Source organism: Oxyura jamaicensis, chromosome 12 (genome assembly GCF_011077185.1).
Source record: "Oxyura jamaicensis isolate SHBP4307 breed ruddy duck chromosome 12, BPBGC_Ojam_1.0, whole genome shotgun sequence".
Lineage (NCBI taxonomy): Eukaryota > Metazoa > Chordata > Aves > Anseriformes > Anatidae > Oxyura > Oxyura jamaicensis.
Window position 1 is genome coordinate 4,739,589 of NC_048904.1, and position 22,983 is coordinate 4,762,571.

At 40.8% G+C, this 22,983-nt stretch overlaps 1 protein-coding gene and 1 long non-coding RNA gene across 5 annotated transcripts in view; both read right to left on the reverse strand.

The window, feature by feature from the left end:
• Window positions 1-250: 250 nt before the first annotated feature.
• Window positions 251-10,495, reverse strand: LOC118173225. The gene is made up of 3 exons (XR_004754088.1): window positions 9,919-10,495; window positions 2,567-2,766; window positions 251-531 (listed from the first exon to the last, which is right to left on the reverse strand). It is a non-coding gene; the product is annotated as an uncharacterized LOC118173225 (long non-coding RNA).
• A 517-nt stretch (window positions 10,496-11,012) lies between these two features.
• ATG7 (autophagy related 7) overlaps window positions 11,013-22,983 on the reverse strand; it is a 112,055-nt gene continuing 100,084 nt past the window's right edge. For all 4 annotated transcript variants that reach the window (XR_004754087.1, XM_035337593.1, XM_035337590.1 and 1 more), the window contains one exon: window positions 11,013-20,795. Coding sequence is in view for 3 of the 4 variants with exons in the window: in XM_035337593.1 (XP_035193484.1) it covers window positions 20,763-20,795 (33 nt within the window). In the remaining variant the exon portion in view is untranslated. The remainder of the gene's footprint in view (window positions 20,796-22,983) is intronic.

A 22,983-nucleotide genomic window follows, 5' to 3' on the forward strand; every position in this document is an offset into this window, starting at 1 on the left:
GCAATGGACAGAAATATCACCAGCTTTAGGAGCACATCCCAGGCCACTGGCAGAACTCCCACCGCTCAGGTCTTTGAGTGTTTGCCCAGTATTGCTTTCCATGCAGGGCTGAGGCAGCTGTTCATCCTCCTAATGTAACTCACCAGTAGCAGCTCCTGAACAGTTTCTGTTTTGGAAAATAGCAGCTAGTCAAGCATTTCTGTACTGTTTGTGAGAAGACCAATGTGTTCGTTTCCTTTCATTTTGTTTTGTCTCTCAAAGTCTTCAAGCTTTAGCTAGAGAATAGGAGTTATTCCCTCAAGACAACAGCTGTATTATAAATGCAGATAGCCATGGCCTTGTGTTTTCAATACGCAGCGTTTCAACAGAAGCTCATTCATCTGACAAGAGACCATTAATCCTTAAAAACAATTAATTGTTCTTACCTGATCTAGGGAAAGTTCAGGTGAATCAGGCTGAACCAGGCAAGCATTTAGAAGAATTTCAACTCCGAAGGCAGCAGATGTGTCACCAAATTTCCAAAGGGAGCCCCTAAAAATAACGAGACAGTTACTGTTGTAGTGTAGTTGAAATGACTAAATGGCTTGAAAAACAAAGCAGGCATTACATGCATATACATTGTTGAAGTAAATGGCTAATTTGGGGTGTGGGAGATGCCATGAGAACACATCAAGAATGATTAGTTCAACACATTTGAAAAACCACCCCTCGCTAACTATCCGTGGAAAGAAGCCTAAATACATGCTTTAAGAGTTTTTGGGAGAGAGGCCAACTTCAACAAGCCTCACACGCCTCTCAGTCTGCTTGCTGAAGGGAGCTGGTTTCCTTTTAGGAAAAAGACATCCCTACATCAACATTTTGGGGACTACATGAAACAGGACAAGCAGTATTGCTATCTTTCAGGTCAGTAGCTTATAGTGTGTTCTACTTTCTACGTGGCAAAAGGAAAAATACAGTAATTTGGTTTCTTAACACTATTTTTCTTATTAGCAGCATGTATTAATTTTACACAAAAGCATAGCACCACAGCCCAGAAAACTATCCAGCAGGTTGTGCTTACCCTGTAGGGCAGAAAGGACCTAGCACAACGTTTAGTTCCTTTAAAACAAAAAATATGTGACACTGCAAAGGGAGTTTAAAGACAGCACCAAACTCAAGTTTTGCTCCTTCCATGGCCTGTGCTGCATGCAAGCATCTTGAAGTCATATGGCTGTAGAGGTTCCTGCCACTGCTGCAGAGAACTCAGCAGGGAACTACTACGACTGCTCAGCTGCTCATAAAGCAGCTACACTACTACACTGTGTAACTGAACTGCTAGGCTTCAAAACTGGCAAATGCACAAAACTCAAAATTGTAACCAGTTCACCATCACACATTTGAGTCGTAAGCACCAGTTCGGAAGCTGCTTCACAAGCAGCAGCTGAACCGTCACTGCTGGGCTGACTGCTCCCAGAAGGGTGCAGGGGCTGCTAGGGGTGGCAGCAAATCCAGATGTTCCTAGGAGGCCAAATCAGTTGAGAGAGAAAGGATGTAAAATTATCCTTCTGCCTCATTCAGAAGCCTTCGGACAACAGCAGTTAGTTACAACCCACCGTATATGCTGTAATAACTTCTTACATTACAAAAGAGATGACCCGCAATGGCCATGTGGATGAGGATGTCTCCAGTACCCAACCACCACACCAATGTGATGTTGCTTAACGTGATCCTGGCAAAACGCATCAGAAGCATTTTAAATGTTGTGTAAGAGCTCTGCTCACCAGAGCTGGCATGCTGATGCTTGGCTGAGGAGAATAATTACTACTACCTTTAGATCCTTCTTGAGGAGCACTGAAATAAGAAACTAATCTGCATCGTCATGATGCGCAAAAGCTTCCATTTCATCTGGCACAGATACAGATACAAGAACGCATTGCACATAGCGTATGAAGGGTGTCTCCATCTCTTTTTCCTTAACAGGCAGTTATTACGCAGCTGGACTATACTGTGTGTTGAAGCACACTTTATTCCTGAAAGACCAGGAAATATATTCCAGAAATATACCCATTTAATAACAATAATTTTTTATCTCTGCTGTAATGGGAACATTCTGCCCCTCTCTGTGGAACAGCTATCGCAAGTGCGTTACTTGGGTATAAGACAGCCAAGGTAGATTATTTTAATTGCTTATTTTCAATTATAGTTACATATAGTTCCAGAGCAGCTGGTTTGTTCTTCAGACAGCTGCCCCAGTTTCACTGGGTGCTCTCCCAACACAGCATGCAAAGCGACAGCACCGTGTGGCTCCAGAGGTGCCCGAGGGAACACTCCTCCAAGCACACACTCTAAGGAGTACGATCACCTCCCATGGGAGAGGCTTGTACACCGTGAGAGGTGCTGGGAGGCTCACAGGGGCAGTGCTGCTCACCAAGAGTGATATTTAATACATGTTTTTTCCTCCATCAGCAGGGCATACGCCTTGAAAAAGAAACTCAATGATCTAACTTTAATGATGGAGGGGGACTGAGGCTCAGCAAGCTGAAACGATGCAGGCTAGAGCCAGCAAAACTGTGTAGATACCACTTACCTCTACACGTATGCAAAACCAGGAATATAACCACAGTCTCCTGAGTGCCAGTCCCTGATCAGCTTCAGTACGTGGCATTCCCAGTGGTGCTCATCCCTCAGCATCAAACCATCTGGATTGCAGCGGATTTCTTGAGTGCATTCAGGCTTAATCCTGACCAAGCATCATCCCAGGCAGACACTGTCATCAACCAATCATTTCTGTAATAAAGGTAAAGGACAGCAAGTAATTTCATCCCGGATCGAAAGCCGCAGGCACTGCTGCTTGCTCCTATTCTCTAATTTGAACTTTTCTCTGAGGCATTTAATAATTTAATAGTAACTCAGCAAACTCAGGGCTCACTCCCCCAGCACAGGCTGAAAGCAAGCTGCAGAATACTAAGTCCAGAATAGAACAACAGCATTTGCAAAACCAGTGACTAGACTGCAATACAATAAATTAAACTTTATTTTTAATTAAAGTCCAAGGACAAATCTGGTCTTTATACATTTTACCTGACTTCCAAGCAGTAGGAGGAGCACCTTGCTCTAGTTGAGAATCTTTTGAAGAGCCCTGGAGCTTTTAGTTCAAAAGTACAGTCTGAATTTCTTAGTCCTTGGTTTGCCACACAGTTCTAATCAGGATATGCACTTGGTGTTTCTCCATGTTTTAATCTAGACTAACTGATTAGCTTGACAGCAGGCTTTTTATTTGCAGAAATGTTCCAAATTTTCCTGTGTAATTCCCAGCAAATCTGACCATCACATTTTCGAACCCCTGGATATAGCAAGGCGTGTTCCAGGGAGCAGAGCAGCACACCAACCCCCCAGTGGGAGGCTGGGACCCCTATGCAGGCCACTTGTGCACACTCTCGGGGCTGTGCCAGGGCAGCATCACCGCCCTGGGCACAGCTCCTGGGCTCTGTTCAGGGCTCCTGAATGTCACTCATGGGGTTTTCCCTCTCCGCAGGAACTCCCCCAGCAATAAGACACTGAGTTAAGACAGACAGCTGTCACTGGGCCAGCATGGTGTCATTCATGAAGGGCACCAGCTGACTCACTGAGACCACTATTAATGTCTCCATACATGCTCTATGCTTAATGTGGACAGCACATGGTTCAAAGCGCAAGAAGAGCAGCAGCTCTCCAGATGCACCGCCTCGGGACGGGACCAAGGTACGTGCCCAAAGAGCTGCCGCGCAGTGGGCCTGGTGCCGGAGCACCACGCTGCTCCCAGCCCGAGCTCCTCCCGCACTGCTCCTTCCTCTGGTGCCAGAGGACAAGGTTGTACTGAAGGCAGCCTCCGTCCCCACGTGACACCAGCACCCTCAAAAATATTAAATATGGATTTCCCTTATTTTCCTTTGTGACACAGTCAGGACCCAGTTCAAGAGACAACAATGCACGCTCACTTAAGGGGTTTTCTAACTGCTAATTGGTGTAGTGAGCATTTACATCTGAGACGCTTCTCTTAAAAATGCTTGGCATGGGATTAGTCATACGTGGACATTCAGATTGCCATGCGTTTATATTTTAAGAGAGGTGCAAAAGCAGATTTTTTTCTATAGGCTATTTTTAAAAAAATGACCAAGCAGCCACTGAGCTCCAGTAAGAACACTTACTGCATGAGACTCTTCGATTTCTTTTTCCTGGGAGGCTAAGCAGTTACACTGCTCACAGTTGTGCTGTTCATTCTAATTTTACATTTAAAGCAGCAGCTTCCTTAAATGCTAAGGAGAACATCTGCGTGCTCTCCATCACAAAGACAGACACAAAGGCATCTCTCAACATGAAGGCGTGTCAGCCACATGCCAGCTACATTTAATAGTCAAAAAACCACTTATCTTTAAACTGTTTACTCAGTTTGAGCAAATACTATGCAAGCAGAACGCTTCTGATGGTGCCCTGCTATTCATGGTGCAATCAGCATTACCTTTTCTAATTCAGGAAAACACAAAGCTCAAATTTCCTGCTTCCTGAAACAGTAAAATACTGTGGTTCTCTGTTAATGATATACGGCTTGTGTGTTACATTTAAAATCACACAATCACAGAATTTCTAGGTTGGAAGAGACCTCAAGATCACCGAGTCCAACCTCTGACCTAACACTAACAGTCCCCACTAAACCATATCCCTAAGCTCTACATCTAAACGTCTTTTAAAGACCTCCAGGGATGGTGACTCCACCACTTCCCTGGGCAGCCCGTTCCAATGTCTAACAACCCTTTCGGTAAAGAAGTTCTTCCTAACATCCAACCTAAAACTCCCCTGGTGCAACTTAAGCCCATTCCCCCTCGTCCTGTCACCAGGCACGTGGGAGAACAGACCAACCCCCACCTCGCTACAGCCTCCTTTCAGGTACCTGTAGAGAGCGATAAGGTCACCCCTGAGCCTCCTTTTCTCCAGGTTGAACAGTCCCAGCTCCCTCAGCCGCTCCTCGTAAGCCTTGTTCTCCAGGCCCCTCACCAGCTTCGTAGCCCTTCTCTGGACTCACTCAAGCACCTCCACGTCCTTCTTGTAGCCAGGGGCCAAAGCTGAACACAGCACTCGAGGTGCGGCCTCACCAGAGCCGAGTACAGGGGGACAATCACTTCCCTGGACCTGCTGGCCACGCTGTTTCTAATGCAAGCCAGGATGCTGCTGGCCTTCTTGGCCACCTGAGCACGCTGCTGGCTCATATTCAGCCGACTGTCAACCACTACTCCCAGGTCCTTCTCTGCCTGGCAGCTCTCCAACCACTCATCTCCCAGCCTGTAGCTCTGCTTGGGGTTATTACGCCCCAGGTGCAGGACCCGGCACTTGGCGTTGTTGAACTTCATGCAGTTGACCTCAGCCCATCGGCCCAGCCTCTCCAGATCCTCCTGCAGAGCCTTCCTACCCTTGAGCAGATCGACACACGCACCTAACTTGGTGTCATCTGCAAACTTGCTGAGGGTGCACTCGATCCCCTCGTCCAGATCATCAATAAAGATATTAAAGAGGACTGGTCCCAGTACTGAGCCCTGGGGGACTCCACTAGTGACCGGCTTCCAGCTGGATTTAACTCCATTCCCCACGACTCTTGGGGCCCGGCTGCCCAGCCAGTTTGACCCAACGAAGCGTACGCCAGTCTAAGCCAAGAGCAGCCAGTTTCTTGAGGAGAATGCTGTGGGAAATGGTATCAAATGCCTTACTGAAGTCAAGGTAGACCACATCCACAGCCTTTCCCTCATCCACCCAACGTGTCACTGTCATAGAAGGAGCCCAGGTTCGTCAAGCAGGACCTGCCCTTCATAAACCCATGCTGACTGGGCCTGATCGCCTGCTTGCCCTGCAAATGTACCAGTGCTAAACTATTTCAGTTGCATTACTTCTAGTTAGTTCAAACAAAGTACTTTTATTTTTTTCATTTTCACACACACAAAAAAATGCTTTATGTAGTTAAAAAAAAAAGTCTTTTTTTTTTTTGGGGGGGGGGGGGGGGGTATGCAGCAGGGAGTGGGGATGAAAATAGTGGAAAGTACTAACAATACTTAGAGATTAAAGCAAGGGCCTTTCCTTTTCCTTCCAAAAGGCAAGTTCCTGGGCTCCTGCTAAGGCTACAGAAAGCCTCAGACTATGAACTTCTTCAGAAGAAAAGGCATGTATTCAGCAGGCACCATGAGTAATACAGCACTGTTATGGGGTTTACAGCAGCAAAATGCTTTTCTCTTACTTTCACTGTTGCACCTTCATTTAACTTAACATTACTTTTATTTATCAAACATCTTCTCATGTGGTTACTGATATTGGTCTTGCTGCTGGGGCTTGTTCTGTTTTATATAGCGATGCTAACACGCCTAATTTAAAAACTAAACCAGGGTAACAGCACTGCGGAGAGTTAAGAAAACTTAAACTAGGCCTCGCCGCTTGACACTCCTGCCACAGGCAGCCATCAGAACGACCCTGGCTTCCCAGAACAGCCCCCGGGCGATTCCCTCGGCAAGGCCCCATGCAAACCAGTGCCTGGGCAGAGGCCACCTCCACCGCCACCTCCCCCGGGCACAGATCTCAGCAGTGCTCAAGGGAACCCCCTGCTCTGCTGCCTCCGGGGTGCCCCGGCGCCCAGGCAGCCTCACCTGTGGTCAGTCCGAATGAGGTGGCTGCGTTCAGAGATGCTGCAAACTCAGACTCGGTTCAAATGAGCAAGAGCCCAGGGGAAAACCTCCTACAACCAATCTGATTTCCCCTACTAATGACAATGCTGGAAAGAAATTAACGGGAACAAATACCTACCTGAAGAAGAACATCTCTGCCCACTATTCAGAGACCTTGTCATCCGAACAGTAACCTTCGGCCGCTTTTTTGTAAGCCTTTTCTAGTGGCTCCCATACCTACCCCAGGAATTGCAAAATCAAGACACACAGAAGTCATTTCTTAACCTGCAGAGCCAGCCTAGAAAAGTAACAACTGGAACAAGAAAATATTTGTTTTCAAGAGCAGGCAATATTCTCATTTTGCCCCTTGCCACACACACACATAATTTCCCTTTTGCTTTGAGAAAACTTTCTTAAATCAGGAAAGCAGAGTAGTCCCGGGGAAAATAACATATAGGAGCACAAAAGACATCTTTGTTATTGTAATAAAGATGTGCCCGTCTGAATATAGGCTAAGAACAGGATTCAGAATAATCAACCATATAAATGCAAAAGGAACTCCCATTTTTAAAGACTGCACTACAGACATATAAAACACCATTTCTGACACCTTTACTTTGAAACCACTCCTCTGCCATTCCATAAACATGCTGATTTAGCCTTCAGCTTCCCTTCAGAACTGCCCTGCTCTATTTAGTGTGATGTTACTAGGTTAAACATTGAGTTTTGGGAAATTAATAAATAAATAAATAAATCCCAAGCCAGCAGCACAAAGAACACGGCAAGATTCTGGGGCTCTCACTCTGAAAATTTTTATGAGTTCTCCTCATAAGAAAAAATAATGCTTTTGTTGTTTCCAGGCTTATAAATGTACTCTGTGAGTCAGGCTGTGACCTTTCAGGATGATGCAAGATCAGCAGTAATAAATCAAATTATGACTTTGCTGAAATGTCTGTAACTTTAGTGATTAATCCAACAAATAAACAATTTCTGCCTGGAAATACAGGAAAGAGTGTGGGATTCTCCTCCTGCTCTGTCCAGTTATAGCTGAACTCTGGAGGCAGTTTTGGTCCTACCAATTCTCACAGGACATTTGAAAAATGCCTGGGCAAAGGCTGAGGATTAAAGTCAACAGTAGATCCACCCATAATACATCATTAAAGAAAGAGAAGCTAATGAAGGCAAGAAAAAATATTCTTTTATTTGTATGAATAGTTTGTTCCTTTGAACTGTTGCCCCATGCCAGATTCTCCCCATTCTGTCCTTCTGCAGCACACTCCCGGAGCAGACTACGTACATTTTCCCCTGAGAGAAGTGTTAGTTTTATCAGCACAGGTAAATCTAGCTCTGACATCAATCCACTGTTTTCCTGTCATTTTATCTTCTACTAGACCCTGCCCTTCCCATCCACACAAAGTTCAGCACTCAGGAGGAGCACGAGGCCCTCTTCACACAACTCTTCTGGCTGGTATAGATATCCCAGAATCGTTCAGGTTGGAAAAGCCCAGGTGATCTTAGAAGATCACCTAGTCCAACCTGTAACCTGGTACTTAAGTCCACCACCAAACCATGCTACTGAGTTCTACATCAACACGTTTCTTGAAGAACACCGGGGCTGGTGACTCAGCCACTTCCCCGGGCAGCCTGTTCCAATGCCGCGCAACCCCTTCCGTAAAGAAATTTCTCCTGATATCCAATTGCATTTTAGAACAAAACAGAATCAGACCAGGATGACTTTGGTCACAGCTGCGTGCCAACCCATGAGTTTGTTATCTACAGCAATACCTACAGTAACTTCCCAGTCACTACGAAAGTGAATTCTACCCAAGGCTCCAAAATCTGCCACTGTGCAGAGTCCTTTGAACTGACTTAAACGATAAGAGAAGAATTTCTTCCCGTGAGCTATTAATAGACTAGCACTCCATGCTCAGAATGCTGATTTCCAGAGCTCAACAGAAAGAAAACTGTGAGTGCATCCAATTTGATTAGCTGCCCAGAATTCAACATTTAATGCTGGTATACAGAGGAAATAATACACCACAGCTGCCAAATATATAATCTTGCTTCTAGAGAATCAACAGGTCTGGACTTCAGGATTTCTTTACACTGCTGCATGGTGATACAAAAATTGGTATTCTGCTCTGTGGTATTGAGGAAAGGAGACAGACCACTGCTCTTGTACTACTTGTACAAATCTCAGTTGATTTGTGGGGTGTTTGTCCTGCACAGATACCAAAGTATAATGCACAGAACAATACCAAAGTGTTTACGCGACTAGAAGGCTTTCTTGCCATGCAGTTATTTTGGTTTTAACTAATGTGAACAATGGTAAGGTGGAAAGGTAGTAACACTGATAGCCCACCACAACCGTGTTATTTACTCTAGAACTTACTGAAATCACTGCTTGAGAAAATTTTTCACTGGAATCTTTTCAGAAGCAAAATTAAAGTTAAAATCAGGTTATTTTAAATAATTACATTTGGAATTAATTCTGTTCTTGACCCATTTAGCTTCACATTTGAAGTCTTTCTACACAGCCACAAAACAGATGTGTTCTTTTTAAAACTAAAGAAAACAGATTCTTAGGACTTGAAGGAATACCAAAAACACCCCCCGACACCCTTCCCCCCCCCCCCCACCCCCAAGAAGAAAAAACAACAGTGCTGGGAGACCAGCAACAGCATTCTGAGAGTTACAAAAACTATCGTCTACCCAACGAGTCAGACTGATGAAAAGTAGAGATTCTCTCCTTGGGAAACACCCATTGCTTAGCTCTGCAAACCTGACATGGGAATTAGCACACCATAACCTCAAACCAAAACATTTTAAGAATTTCCACATATGATGATGTTTAGAGAGTGTAAGGAACATTTGTTAAGGTGCAGGATCACATCATGAAGTTTCCAGACATAAAGACCCTTTGTTTGTGGGTGAGAAGTCTACTTAAGCAAGCATATCAGTCTAATTCCTCTATAATCACAAATGAAGAATTTTATCTTCCCTGAGAGTGCTTGAAAGTTGGGTGACAGAAGCAGCACTGAATTTTTGCAACAGAATGAAAGGGCAGAAAGCTGCCTGACTAACCTGTACTCCCTGTAAATCTTTGAAACCTTATAGTTAGAGCAACTCAAGTGGCAGCCCCAGTATAGAAGAGAATTGATGCTAAGTCTCTAGAGACTTTCCCATAGACAGACCCTGACCAGAAAATGAACTGAAGTTCTTGGGAGGAATGTAAGCTACTCGAGGCCAACGAGAATACCTCTGACGGGAAAGCTCCTAAACTGGGTCATTCTTGATCTGCTGCTTCTTAAGCCTCAAACAGAAATATCTTTATAGCTGTCTTTCCTGGCTCTCCTCCAGGTTCCTCTTCTTCTGGCACTTGTCCTTTTCTTCTGCCCCTTCATATCTCCCAGCTAGAATGGAAACAGGAAGAAAAGGAAATATTAACATGGGCGGACAAACGAATGATGGGAGCTTCATTACAATGGAGATCTGGGGCTGTGGGGAAGGACTTCAAAGGATTTCAGCATATTTGTTCTTCTTTCACAACTGAAGTTTTCTTTGCTCTTTTATGAAGTGATTGTGTATGTAAGGCTAGATTTATTTTGTACTTCATGAAAAGATTAACAGGGGAAAACAGCCAATGACAATACTGAAAATTTAGTCAAATGCAAACACATCACCACCACTACTATATAGTCCAACAAACTACAGGTGATGGCAACTTGCTTACACCTTTTGTTCTGGGAATGGATTAAAAAGGTTTTTTCTCCTCTGGAGTACCTTTACATTAAATGATCAGAACTAATTAAGAGATGTTTGTTAAAAAGCAACTGAAAAAACCAAGACCAATTCTTACCCCAGTTCTCCATTTTAAGATCTATTCTTGCTTCTTAGTTCTTCTGTTCCATTACCAAAGTCAATTCACACCTTCCTTTTGCAAATGAACCCAAACCTCTAATTGCAGAGGACAGAGACTTTACAAGGGAGTGCAGACCTTGGAGAACAAAACTGATGTTATTTCTGACCACTCTCAGACTGGATTGCTAAATTATATTACCCTGCTTGCCAACTGTGCTAACGATCCAGGCATAATGTGGATAGAGTGCACTTGCTGTGAAGTTAAGCTTCTAATCGTCACATTGATAACAAACACAAACCTCAAAATGAGAATGTCATTTTAAAAAAGTGCATCCAGCTAACTTCTTCCTTTTCTTTATTTCTTTTACACAGAATAACAAAGCTCTTCTCCTCAGTATTTCAGTTGTTATACAAAACCTAACGTCCGCTCTGGTGAACATACTTTCCAGCACATATAGACATAAAGAGTCAAACTGACACAGCAATCATTTAAAAGTTAACAACAGATTTATTTATTAATCCTCCTTTACACACATAAAAAATTTAAAATACATGCTTAATGTATGATTGTCTTTACATTTGAAATCAGACTCCTTTCAGAACTCCGAAACCCAGTTTAAGACAACATTGAAAGTCGGGCTTAGAGCATCCAAAATCGGGCATCCAAAAATTAAGACAAATGACTTTCACTAACTCCTTGACCCTGGTGCTTAAATTAAAAGGCATTATTTGACAATGTTAGAGATGCGATATACCTGTATGTACATTTCTGCTCTTCTACTGCCTAGCTGACTCGATCAAGACTGGTCTTGCTGTAGTAGGTGTTGACCCAACAAAAGAGACCCTACCAATAAACAAGCTCAGACAATGGATGGCAGGCAAAGATGACGTGACTTACTGTGACTTCACGGGAGGCCTGTGGTACAGCCCGTCTCCTGTCTCAATCCTTCTTTCCATGTTTATGACAATTATGGAGAGGACAAAGTTTCTTTAAATAAAGAAGTGCTTTTACAACTCGCTTCATACTGTGAAAGCTGGAACGTAACATTTTGGCTTCAAAAATTTATGAAGCCACAATCACTATTATAGCAACAGAATAATTTAAAAACAGTAATTTGGTCATATTCTGAAACAACATACCACTGCCTGCCCTTATAGACAAAAAAGACAGCCTCCTGCTGATGCTCAAGTATATAATCTATACCACTGACTTCTAAATCACGTTCTTTTTCATGCACTCAGATCAACAGGTAGGTTGATCTGTTCCTAGCTGATTTTTAAGCATTGTGTATCTTGACATTGTCCATCAGAATCTCTTAATGACATTTCCAAATACCAACAGCAGGAAGCTAAATCAAGTAATGGATACTATTGTTGGAAATGAAACTTTAATATCTCCAGCAACAGAGAAAGGCTGTGACTTGCTCCCTCCTCCCTTGCAAATCTGAGCAAGCAGCTACAAAGAAGCCAGGTTTGGTTTGAAATGTTTCACTGCTGAACACTGACAAATTCCTATTCAACAAAATACAGGTAGCAAGGGGGTGAAATGCCTTACTCCTCTGGTTTTTGAGAGCACTAGTCTCTCAAAATCATGCAATCCAGCCATGTTCCATACATTAGCTGCTGCCCAGCAGGGTTCATGGGGCAGAACACGCACAGCTCACTCACTCCTAGTACTACACTAGATAAAATCACATATACTGTCTAGTTCAGCATGCAAGAGACATACAACAGCAAACATTTGAATTAAAGTGGAGAAAAACTGTTTTTACGTTATGTCTGAGTGACCAAATAATTGTAATGTTGTTACATTTATACCATCTATCATCTCAAAGCATTCTGACTTAGTACCAATAATAATACATAACTATTGCACTAATAGCTACTGGGTGGAACTTGAGTAGGAGATTTTCAATAACAGCATGCAGGACCTTGCTCAAGGGTGATTTAGAAAATGAAGGATCCAAAGGAAATTGAACAGTAACTTCAGGAAGAGAGGATGAAATAGTAATTAAAAAAAAAATCACCAAGCCATCTATATTATTAAAAACAAAACCCTAACAAGACATATATAACCTGTGGGCTTTTTTTTAGGACTTTGGTTTAGCATCTTATTTAAAAAAATAACTTTAGTGATGCAGTTCTTAACAGTGCCAAAGTTTGAGATGGACTGAGATAATCAGAAGAAAGACCATCACCTACAGTAGCCACTAACACCACCTCCCTGAACACATGGGCTTTCTCTGCATTTTCTTTCAAAGTGCAGCCACAATGGCATTGTCTACTCAGTGAGAACCGATACAACCGAAGCAGAGCCAAAATGACTCTGCTGTACTCTGCAGCCTCTTGTACTGGTGCCTACGAAGTCCCAAAGCTGTTACTATTTAAACAAAAGAACAGTGATCTTTTGTGCGTGACAATAATAAATAAATGCAACTCTTTTATAGCCTGTCCCATAACACTAGGAATAAATGACCTAGACAGCCATCCAACTCCTCGCATTCCTCCGATGACAACAATTCCTGACATGACTCCTCACGGTTAGCAGCCAGCTCCTGCAGTGACATCAGGGGAGCTGCGTCCGAGGAAGAAATGCAGCTGCTGAGGGTCCCCCGGGGCCTGCTGCAAGCGGCGCTGCTGCCTGTCTGCAGACACTCTGCTAAGAAGCAAACCTTACTCCAGGTCCTCCTATTTTACTTATATATATACGTGATGATATCATTGAAAAATGTCAGTTACAGGGACGTAAACACTGAAATCTACCAAGAATCTCCTGTGGTATAAATACAAGCTACTGAGAGCAGCAAGGGAGAGCCACTTAGAACTGCGGGTTAGCCACTAGTATAAAACATTTCTTTTGTTTGCACTACTTCCAGAATACTAATGGAAAATCCTGCTCAGGCCTTTTCTGTTTCCCCCCCTCTTCCTTTTTCAACATATCAGCCGTGAATTAAGAATGCTTTATACCAACAGAACTCCCCTAACGCCTAATTGCAGTGATTTCATTCACAAATACCTTGCGCAGAAATGCCGATCTTTCACGTAAACTTCAGCACTGGTAATTTCAATGATTCGAAAGGATAAAACACCCAGGGTGGTTGGTTGTAATAGCAGGGCTGCCTTCCATAACTAAACCTCCTCGTTTCACCCTCACCCTCCCCCCAGACAAAACAAAACAAAAAACAATTATGCAAGTATTAAAAGAAAAAAAAAAACAACAACAGTCCCTATTTAGGAAACAGGCAATTCAAACAAAAGGTGCCGGTGATGTCATTTCATTTATACATTGCCTGAGTCACAGGTTCCTGAGGAAGTGGTAACACCTACAGAATTACTGTATGAAACTCAGGCTTTTAAGCACAAAATGAAAACAGAGACATTTAAAGACAAAGCAAAACCCTCAAGCAAAATTATAGCTACTTCATAGATTTCCTTTCCTCTTATCCAAATTTAAAAGAGATTTTACACCAAAAAATAATTTGCTTGTCCATCCACACCTCTCCCCTACCAGCAAGGGGTGGAATGGGGCTGGGGAGGAAATAAAGCAAAAAGAGATGATGAAAAAAATGAGGGCAGCAATTTACCGCTGTCAAAAACCAGAGGTTCAAACGCAGCCAGAACGGGCCAGACTTGGAAGCTCCATTGCCCTCGCTGTTCTTCCAAGTCTACGCTGACATGATGCAGCAACAATTTTAGCAGCATTTCTCCACACCGTTTTAGCCCATACTGGTTTTGATTTAGAAAGTAGATTTATGACAGAAATGAGAAGACAGCTTGCATTTCAAATGCACCAAACTCCTTTAGCACTCCCTCACCTTGGCAGGGATGCATAAACTGAAGTTTTTTAAGCGCGCGCACACATTAGACCAAAAGAGAAAGTGAGGAAAACATTAGTGGCCTCCTCTGTACGAAAGAAACCAGAATAACTCCTCCCATTTCTTACTTATGTACTGCATAATACGAGTGCAGTAACAAATCTAAAAATAAATTGTTCTGTTGAGATCAAACAGAAAAAAATCAAAAGTCCCAGTGCTAAAATGTAAACTGAAGTTGAGCACAAGCCTGAATTTTTGAAGCCTAAAGAGTGCTTTAAGAACAGAAAGTAACTGTATGGGAAAGGAGAGAAGTTACAAAGAATGAATTAAAAAAAAATGCACCTTTATTTGCAGCAGTAAAACACTGTGTGTGTGCTGCTGCCTTCCTGTTAGCTTGCTAAAATATTTTATTAATAAATAATCTGAGATTTCTAGCACTTAAAACGAAATGCACGTGTGAGCGTGACCTCCAGTTCCGGAGGCAAAGCATTGTACATGATATCAATGTACTGTATAGCTCTCTATTTGCAAAACAAGTTGAAAAGGGCATTTAGACTGCCACAGGAAATGGGAACACAAGGTAAACTCCCCGCCAGGAAACCGAACGCATTTGTGTTAGAACTCTTGACTGCCCCCTCTTATTCCCAAGTCCAAGGAAGTGCCTGCAAGAAGGTGCAACTGTGAGTGAGCACTGCCTGACTAAACAGGAAAAAAAAACACCATGCTATTCATATGCAAAATTCAGACAAACAGCTGATGGAAGCTTTGACTATCTTGTCAAAGAATGGCCAAAATAATTCCATCAGATCTGAAGAAATGCTATGGTGCAGATGCCATTGGCAGACGCTGTATTGTCAGTTACTGAGGGCAGCTATTTGTATCTGAAATTATAGATGGTTGGAGTACACCTCTGCAGCCTTCTCCTGGGGTGAGATCATTTAAACTGGAAAACAAGAGGAAAATTTTGCTGCTCTGTGGTAGAGAATACCTTAACATATATCACGTCATTGCTACTTCAGTGTGTTGCTATTAATTCTTCTAGAAGTAGCTTCAGTTTCCCTTTTGCAGCGCCAATTTAATTTGCCAGGTTAAAATAATCCTCAAGTGACTCACTCAGAGGACTTCACTACAACCTGGACAAAGCACCAGTCATTAGCTGGTGGAAGAATAAGGATTGCTGAATTTCAGCTACTGTACTTAAAAGAAAAGTGGCTACAAATTAGCCCAAGCCACAGCCTATTTTGGTTAGCAGTGCATGACTTCAAACAATCCTCGACAATACTTCAACCAAACAATGGGGCAGAGCAGCAGATTAGTTCCTTTGACCTGGGATAACTACAAACAAAAAACAGAGCTATTCTTTGCCAAGTATATATATATCGAATTTCTGTACATTTTACATTTTTCACAGCTGGGGAATTAATAATAATAATTTTTTAAAAAAGCAGGGACTGTTAACCTCCCTGTGTCAACCTAGTAGCAGCACTATCATAAAGCAGGAAACCATCTGTCCCTTCATTCATCGGTCACTGCTCACCGTAAGTCCCCACTGTCAGTGGTAGTGGACCAAAGGGTGTGATTTATTGATAATAAAGGAGACTGAAAACATTCTTTGTCAATAAAGAGTGTTGTGGTTTTTTGTTTTGTTTTGTTTTTTTTCCAAAACCTGTGAAGTGCTGCACAAATAAGAAAACAAGCTTTGAAAAGATGATTACACCAGATAGCTGAAGTGCTAATAGGTAAAGTCTGTACCAATCTCAAACCTAAAGCACTACCTGTATGGTTCCGCAGTATTTTTAAACACCATTAGGGCTCTGGAGAAAGTCCAGGCAACTGGAAGGGAAAGAGCTCTGGAACTGAAATGGGACAGGTAGGCAGGTTTTTCACAGATTACGGATTTACACTTTGACAGACTGAGACAGTCCAAAGTTCTTCTCGTGTGGCACTTCTGTCTCTTATAACTGTTAATTCAGGTGCTCTAAAAGCGAAAAGGTGCACAAAACCCTCCAGAAGGAAAAGTTTCATTTTGGTATGATGTACAAAAGCAGAACATCTGCACTGAAAAATATTAAATAATAATAAAATAAAATAAAACAAAAAACAATTAAGGAAGTCTTGTCAAAAGATTTGGGAAAACTTGATAACAGGCTTAGGACATCTTCCAGACTGTTTCTTAGGAAGTCTGATGAAGTTTACCATGTCACAGATATTTTTTTATGACTCTCTTTGTAATATAGATGCTTATTTGTTTCTAAGGAAAGTATTGCATTATTACTTAAAAACAGACAAAAAAAAAAAAAAAGGAAGAAAAAACTAAAACTTTGGGTGTAAAAATTGGGAAAGTAGCAAGAAAAAATCCTACCATCCAGCTGTTCATGCTCTCGTCAGCTTTTGAGTGCTTGTAATGCAAAGTTCACACAGCAAACGCTGAACCACTGGACGGGAGGAGCATGGCTACTGGCACCGCATGGGGGACTGGCTGGCCTTGCACTGCACAGAGATGTCTTCAACTGGCAGAATGACAAAAAAGTTTTAATTATGTGTTGGCTTGTGACATATTTAGATTTTCAAGAATGTGAGCTATCCTTCCTATTCCCATAGGAGAGTTAGGACTCTCCTTGAACTCTTAAGATATGGTTATACTCTGAAGAGAAACCATAGAAAATACACTCATGGATTCTGTCATGGCTCTTAGCGGTTCCATACGAAACAGGCAGAGTTGTTCTTGATCCCAAACTGGTATCAGAAACTTAGTGATTGTTTCACACATTATCGACAGTATTGGGAATCCTGCAGATCAAAAACTCTGTCACATCTCAGCAATCTGACTCCTTATGATCCAGCTTGAAAAGAGGATGAAAACTCAAAGGCAAGTTAGGAACTGGGCATGACCCAACGCTAGTAGTGCAATGATGAACTAGATATTAGCAATTCCAATTAAAAGAATAGTTAATACACATTCAGTACGAGGGAGAAACAACAGTGATATAACATGATCCTAATTATAGAATACTAAATAATAGCAGAGTAAAAAGTTCAGAAACACACAAAACCCGTATCAGTAAAAGTTTTCTACCACAGTATAAGTAAAAGATTAAAGGAAGAGGGAAATTACAAATGACAAGTGAGAAACTAGAAGAAACCACTTACACATGGAAAAAATATTCACTTTTGCTACTAATTCTATTGCATATCTTTAAGGTTCCATTCCTTGGTGACTTTCTAAACCAACATGTCTGGAACGTCATGAATCTGCATGGATTTAAGTGTTGTTTACACATTTGTGCCCCTTCTCCCTTGTAGACCTTGTTGAAGGCTTCAGACTCAAACTAGCCCCATGCTCCATGGAGCACATTCTCATGTGGTCTAAACCCCCTACTGGATACAATTTTACTGGCAATTTACACCTAACATAAAGGGCATGCCCTAAGTAAAATTTATTCCAGATCAACAGACTAGGACACAGGCAAAGAGGATTTAACAGCAGATTGTGAAAGCAAGGATGAAAGCAAGTGAGGGTCTTAAAGAACTCACAGATAATTTCAAGTTCTTCATTTTAAGAATGTGGTGCTACTCCATAACAAATCCTAGACTTCAGCCAGCAAACACATTGAAGAGATGGCACAGAATAAAAAATCTGGACAGTAAAAGCGTTAAAACAAAATGGAAGCTATTTGTTCCATGAGATTTTATAGTACTCAAACACAAAAACGATGTCAACAGCTCTCCATCAAGATCTGTCGTCTCCTAACAGTAATAAATGGCTTTCCAGATGTGAGGTATAGGTGTCATATTTGCCTTCTCGAAGATATGGTCCCAAACACACTGCCATGTAATGCCATTTGATTTCTGTTAGATAACTTAGAAAGACGAGTAGGTTCCTCTGAGGCTGTTCATTCCCTCTTCCCAACAGATCTGTTTTACTCCTGGGGAGCCATGGTGGCTGCTGGGTTGTACAGCAAAAAGATGAATTTGGGCTCTTCACCACTGCCTAGGAAGTCATGGCAGAACAAAAACAACTCCTACCTCCTCCATGAAGAAAGGTCAAAGTTTAGCTTCTCCTACTAAACAGCAATATCTGCAGCCGAAGGGGCTGTGCCAAAATCCTGCCACACAAGCCAGTAAATAAACATGTTTATCTGTTTATGGTATCTGAATTTGAATCGTAATGGAAATGTTAATGGTATTTAATTTGAATGTATTCTCATGATTTCTCACTCAGCAAATGCCTAGACATTGAATAAAAGCAAAATAAGAACAATTTTGGTCCACAAGGAGAAAGAAAACAACATTAAAGTTAGACAACGGAAGTTATTCTAAGTCACACTGAAGTGTTTCTGAACATCAGAGACATCTGGGAAGCATATGTACAGGAAGCAGCTCAGCCTCAGAGAATTGTATGTTACTGAAATTAGAGAGGTAAGGAAACATCATATTAACCCTGAGTTCTGAACTTTTAGATCTTGCATACTTCTGCAATTAAATAGATATTTCAGTGTAAAGATGCAATGTAACCTTAACAGGATAATCAAAGTTTTACATATTTAAAATAATGATTAATGCTTATCAGATTTCTGAAAGATGTCTCGTTTTGAAGTTTCAGGTAATCAAAAACTGCAGAAGACTCTTATACTACACTCAGCAACTCCAAGAGATAAAAATGAGATGATTCCCTTTAAACTACCCTGATACATGCTAATAATTCCAGTTGAACTACAGAAATGCAGATCAGCAACTCATTTGACTTCATAAGTAATTCTGCATATTAACAAACTGCTTTAAAACAGAGGTGGCACATTATCAATGTTATTAATCATTAACTAACCACCAAAAGATCAGCATCCTATGGTTATTATTATTTAAAAAAAAAATTGATTCATATACATATTACAATGAAGTCAGCTGAACAGGATATTCCCTTAAATCTACTTAAGTAATCACATAAATGTTATTAATATAATAGTTACAAGAAATGCAAACAATAAATAAGTATTGTAGACACTGGATGCAAACCTCAGCATGTTTCAATAAATCTTCTTTTATGAATGGAATATGGGAGTCGCAGATATCCTTGCTTTTAGGTGAATTTGACCTGACAGAACTTCCTCTGATGTGGAGTAAGAGAGAAGCTGTGAATTATCTGCACCAGATATTCAGAGCTTATGTTAAGGAAGGAACTAAAATAAACTGAAATAATTGGATTTACCAACTAGTTTTCATAATATATACAGGAAATAAAGATTGCCAGATAAAGCAATATGCATTTTTTTTGGAGCAAGATAGTCCACAGTCTCCACAACATAAAGCCATAAAACGGATTTCAAATATACTTCTAAAATGCATTGCAAGATAAAAAACAATAGATTCAATTTTGTAGTAAGGTGCTTTGATATTTTACTTTTTTTTTTTAACAAATTCTTGAGAATCCATCAAAGATCTCATACTCCTGTTTGTGATCAGCCATACTTGTGAAGCTGTTCCTGATGCCACAGAAATTGAAATACTTATAATCCAGCCAAAATGAAAATCAGAATTGTGTCTGTTAACACCTGTAAAATAGCATATGACAGCACTCAAGAATGGCACAGTTAGAGAACCAATGTCTTATTTCAGTTAAGAATTTCTCTGCAAGTTTTTACTGAATCAGTGAATCACCTTTAAAGCAAGTTTTACTACATAATAGAGCATTCTCTAAGCTTCAGAGGAGACTAATCTTGACACATTTTGGTCAGACACATTTGGACAGACACATTTTGGTCTTTCCTTTGTAAATACAAGTCAAACCACGTTTTTTTCCATAGCATGAAATTATGAGATCTTTACAGAGGATAACATCTCCATTGACACAAGCAAGAGCAATCATACTAAAACAAAGAAAAGGGAAATAATGAATACGTAGTTTCAAATAGCAAGCAATGTGGCATAGGCTGTACGTACAGGTTCTTACCTACTACTGTTCTCCTTTATTTAAAGGTGCAGTTTAATTCCCAGCAGCAGAATATTCTCAATCTCGATAATAAGTTCTAACTAGTTCTAGCTAAAGGGGTATAAATGTAAAGATGAAAAAAGGACATTTAGACATGCTGCTTAGACATGTCTGTTAACAAAGAAAAGAAAAACTGGAACAAATAAAACACCAAACTTTACTTGAGCAGCATATTTTATACATAAACCAAAAAAAAAAGAAGAAGAGATTTAAACATAACCACATTGCTTTGGTTATTTACATAATAAAAATGAAAATAGGGAGAGTTATATCCATAACAGACTGTTTTTACGGTGAAGATATTCATGTCACTATGTGGTTTATAGTCGCTCATTTTTGTAGCAGTCAGAATAGGTAAGCAATCATTAACTTGTCAAATAACAGATAAAAGGCAGCACTGCAGTCCAAAGTAGGTCATCTTCCACCTTATTCAGCTGATTTTCAGACTGTTTCATCATCACTCATGTCCCAGATCTGCAACAGAATTGAGTGTAAGTTTAGTTTGTGGAGTTCAAATATGCATTTAATATAGCTTTATAAAATTAGTATTACTGTTTAAAAGGACGAATAAATAACATTTATGGACTGTTGACTAGAATCAATGGAGCTTAACACTCAATTCTGTGTTCTTCGCTTCTGGTAACAACCTACATGGCACTCACTATTTCAGGGGTGTTTTTTAGTTTACTTTTCAGCATCTGTTCCTGAACTGGCAGATTGGCTATTTGCTATTTATTATCACTTACAGTAAGCAGTAGAGCAAAAACCACATATTTAGTTTTGTTTTTCTGACTCATTAGCACACACTTGATCTGGGTAATAACTTAAAATAGCATACTTTATTAGAAACTGCAGAAAATTTTCTGACACTCATGAAGACACTAATGAAGAATGACTTGTTCTCCAATATACCATTTTGCACCCAAATATTAGGTCTCATAAATGGCAACATAAAGATGAAAAGGTAAGTAAAAAAATGTTCTTTTTATTTGTTTTAAAACATGTTTTATTGTTTAAAAAAAATCAAAAATATACACAGGTTACTTCTGCAGTTCTGTATAACTGTACTTTTATTTTGCTACGGGCCCATGTTCAGTAAGCATTTGTAGACTGGGGGAAAAAAGTATTTTCACAGAACACCAAGGAATCTGGCATCCTCACCAACATACTGAAGTGAGGGTTACAAATTCATACCAGTTGCCAGGGAGCAGAATGCACGACCTTAGGAAACATAGAGGGACTTGAAAGCAAAACTAGTTGAAAAAAATCAAATATGACCATATTCTGAATATATTCTACAAACTTTTTCTTCTAAAGAAATGCGGGTGCTCTCAAAAGGCTTTTACGATTTTTTTTGAGGTTTAGTTCATGGCAAATACCCTCCTTCCAGTTGGCAGGGCTTGTAGTAGCTTGGGATCAGGACTAAGACAAGTACAGAGCTTTCAGCTGGATTTGGCTCTGACCTGCTTGGTTCTGATCATCTGAATAGAGCAAGCTCATCTCTGCCAGCAAAAAGCCACCAATATGTAGACATTTCTTCAGGATCATTCAAAGTCTTCTTAAACCTTTCAGAGTTCAACACAACAAAATGGTATAACAGAAAACTTTACAATCAAGAAGACAGAGATAATGATGGTACATCACGTCTGGGTAAGATTTAAACTTTTTTTATACCAATACATTAATTCTGTTTGTAACATGAGCTTGCTTTAAAATTGCAGATTCTACTTCCCAATAAAAAGTACCAAGATGTGTAAAGGTACCGAGATGTCTTCATGGCTGGTCCGCACACACTGGTGTTAGACAAATAATAACTACACACAACCACATTTCTGGACAGGTGAGAAAGAATACTTACCTATCATTTTAGTAAAACCCTTAATGATAAAATGTGATATTTCTGGAATTTGAAAATATTTTGAAAAAGACTCTTCAAATCCAACCCCAGGAAGCAATTACTCATATAAAATCAAAGATTTCTGTGCAGTTCCACAAGCTGTGTAAAATGAAAACTCTGAATGGCAGGATTTGCTCAGTTCCTAGAAGCGTTGCAAAATGGTGGTGAAAATCCTTATGGAAAATACTGAAGGAACAGTTTGTTTACAAAAGGAAAAAAAGAGTTTTCATCCTGCCCTAGATGAGCAGCTTGGAGCTTGCCAAGGCAAACACAAATGTCCAGCTCACCAGTCAGGGTCAAGGATGTGGAAAATAAATACGAAAAACAAAATCTTTAAATAGCGTTTATGGTATGATTCAAACTGGCAATAAGCAAGAAATCCAAAGTTCAGACTGATAGTCCATCTTTGTCTAGCCTACTCTCATTTTTGAAAACAAAGCCCACAGATATTAACCCTCAAATACCACTCCCCCATGAGAAAGAAACACAATAAATACTTTTAAAAATGCCGTGAGGTGATTCAAAGGCAAAAGAGAAAGAAGCTGACAGAGATCCCCAAAAGTGTTCTTTATCTACTAAACAGATAACACTGGGAGCAGAGCCAGCGTCTCTGCTCCGTGCTTTCCCATCATCAGTTCCGATCCGAGCAGTGTGGGTGAGAAGGCAAGTACACGCTGCTTGGTTTGCGCCAGGGGAGTTTTAGGTTGGATGTTAGGAAGCACTTCTTTACTGAAAGGGTTGTTAGTCACTGGAACGGGCTGCCCA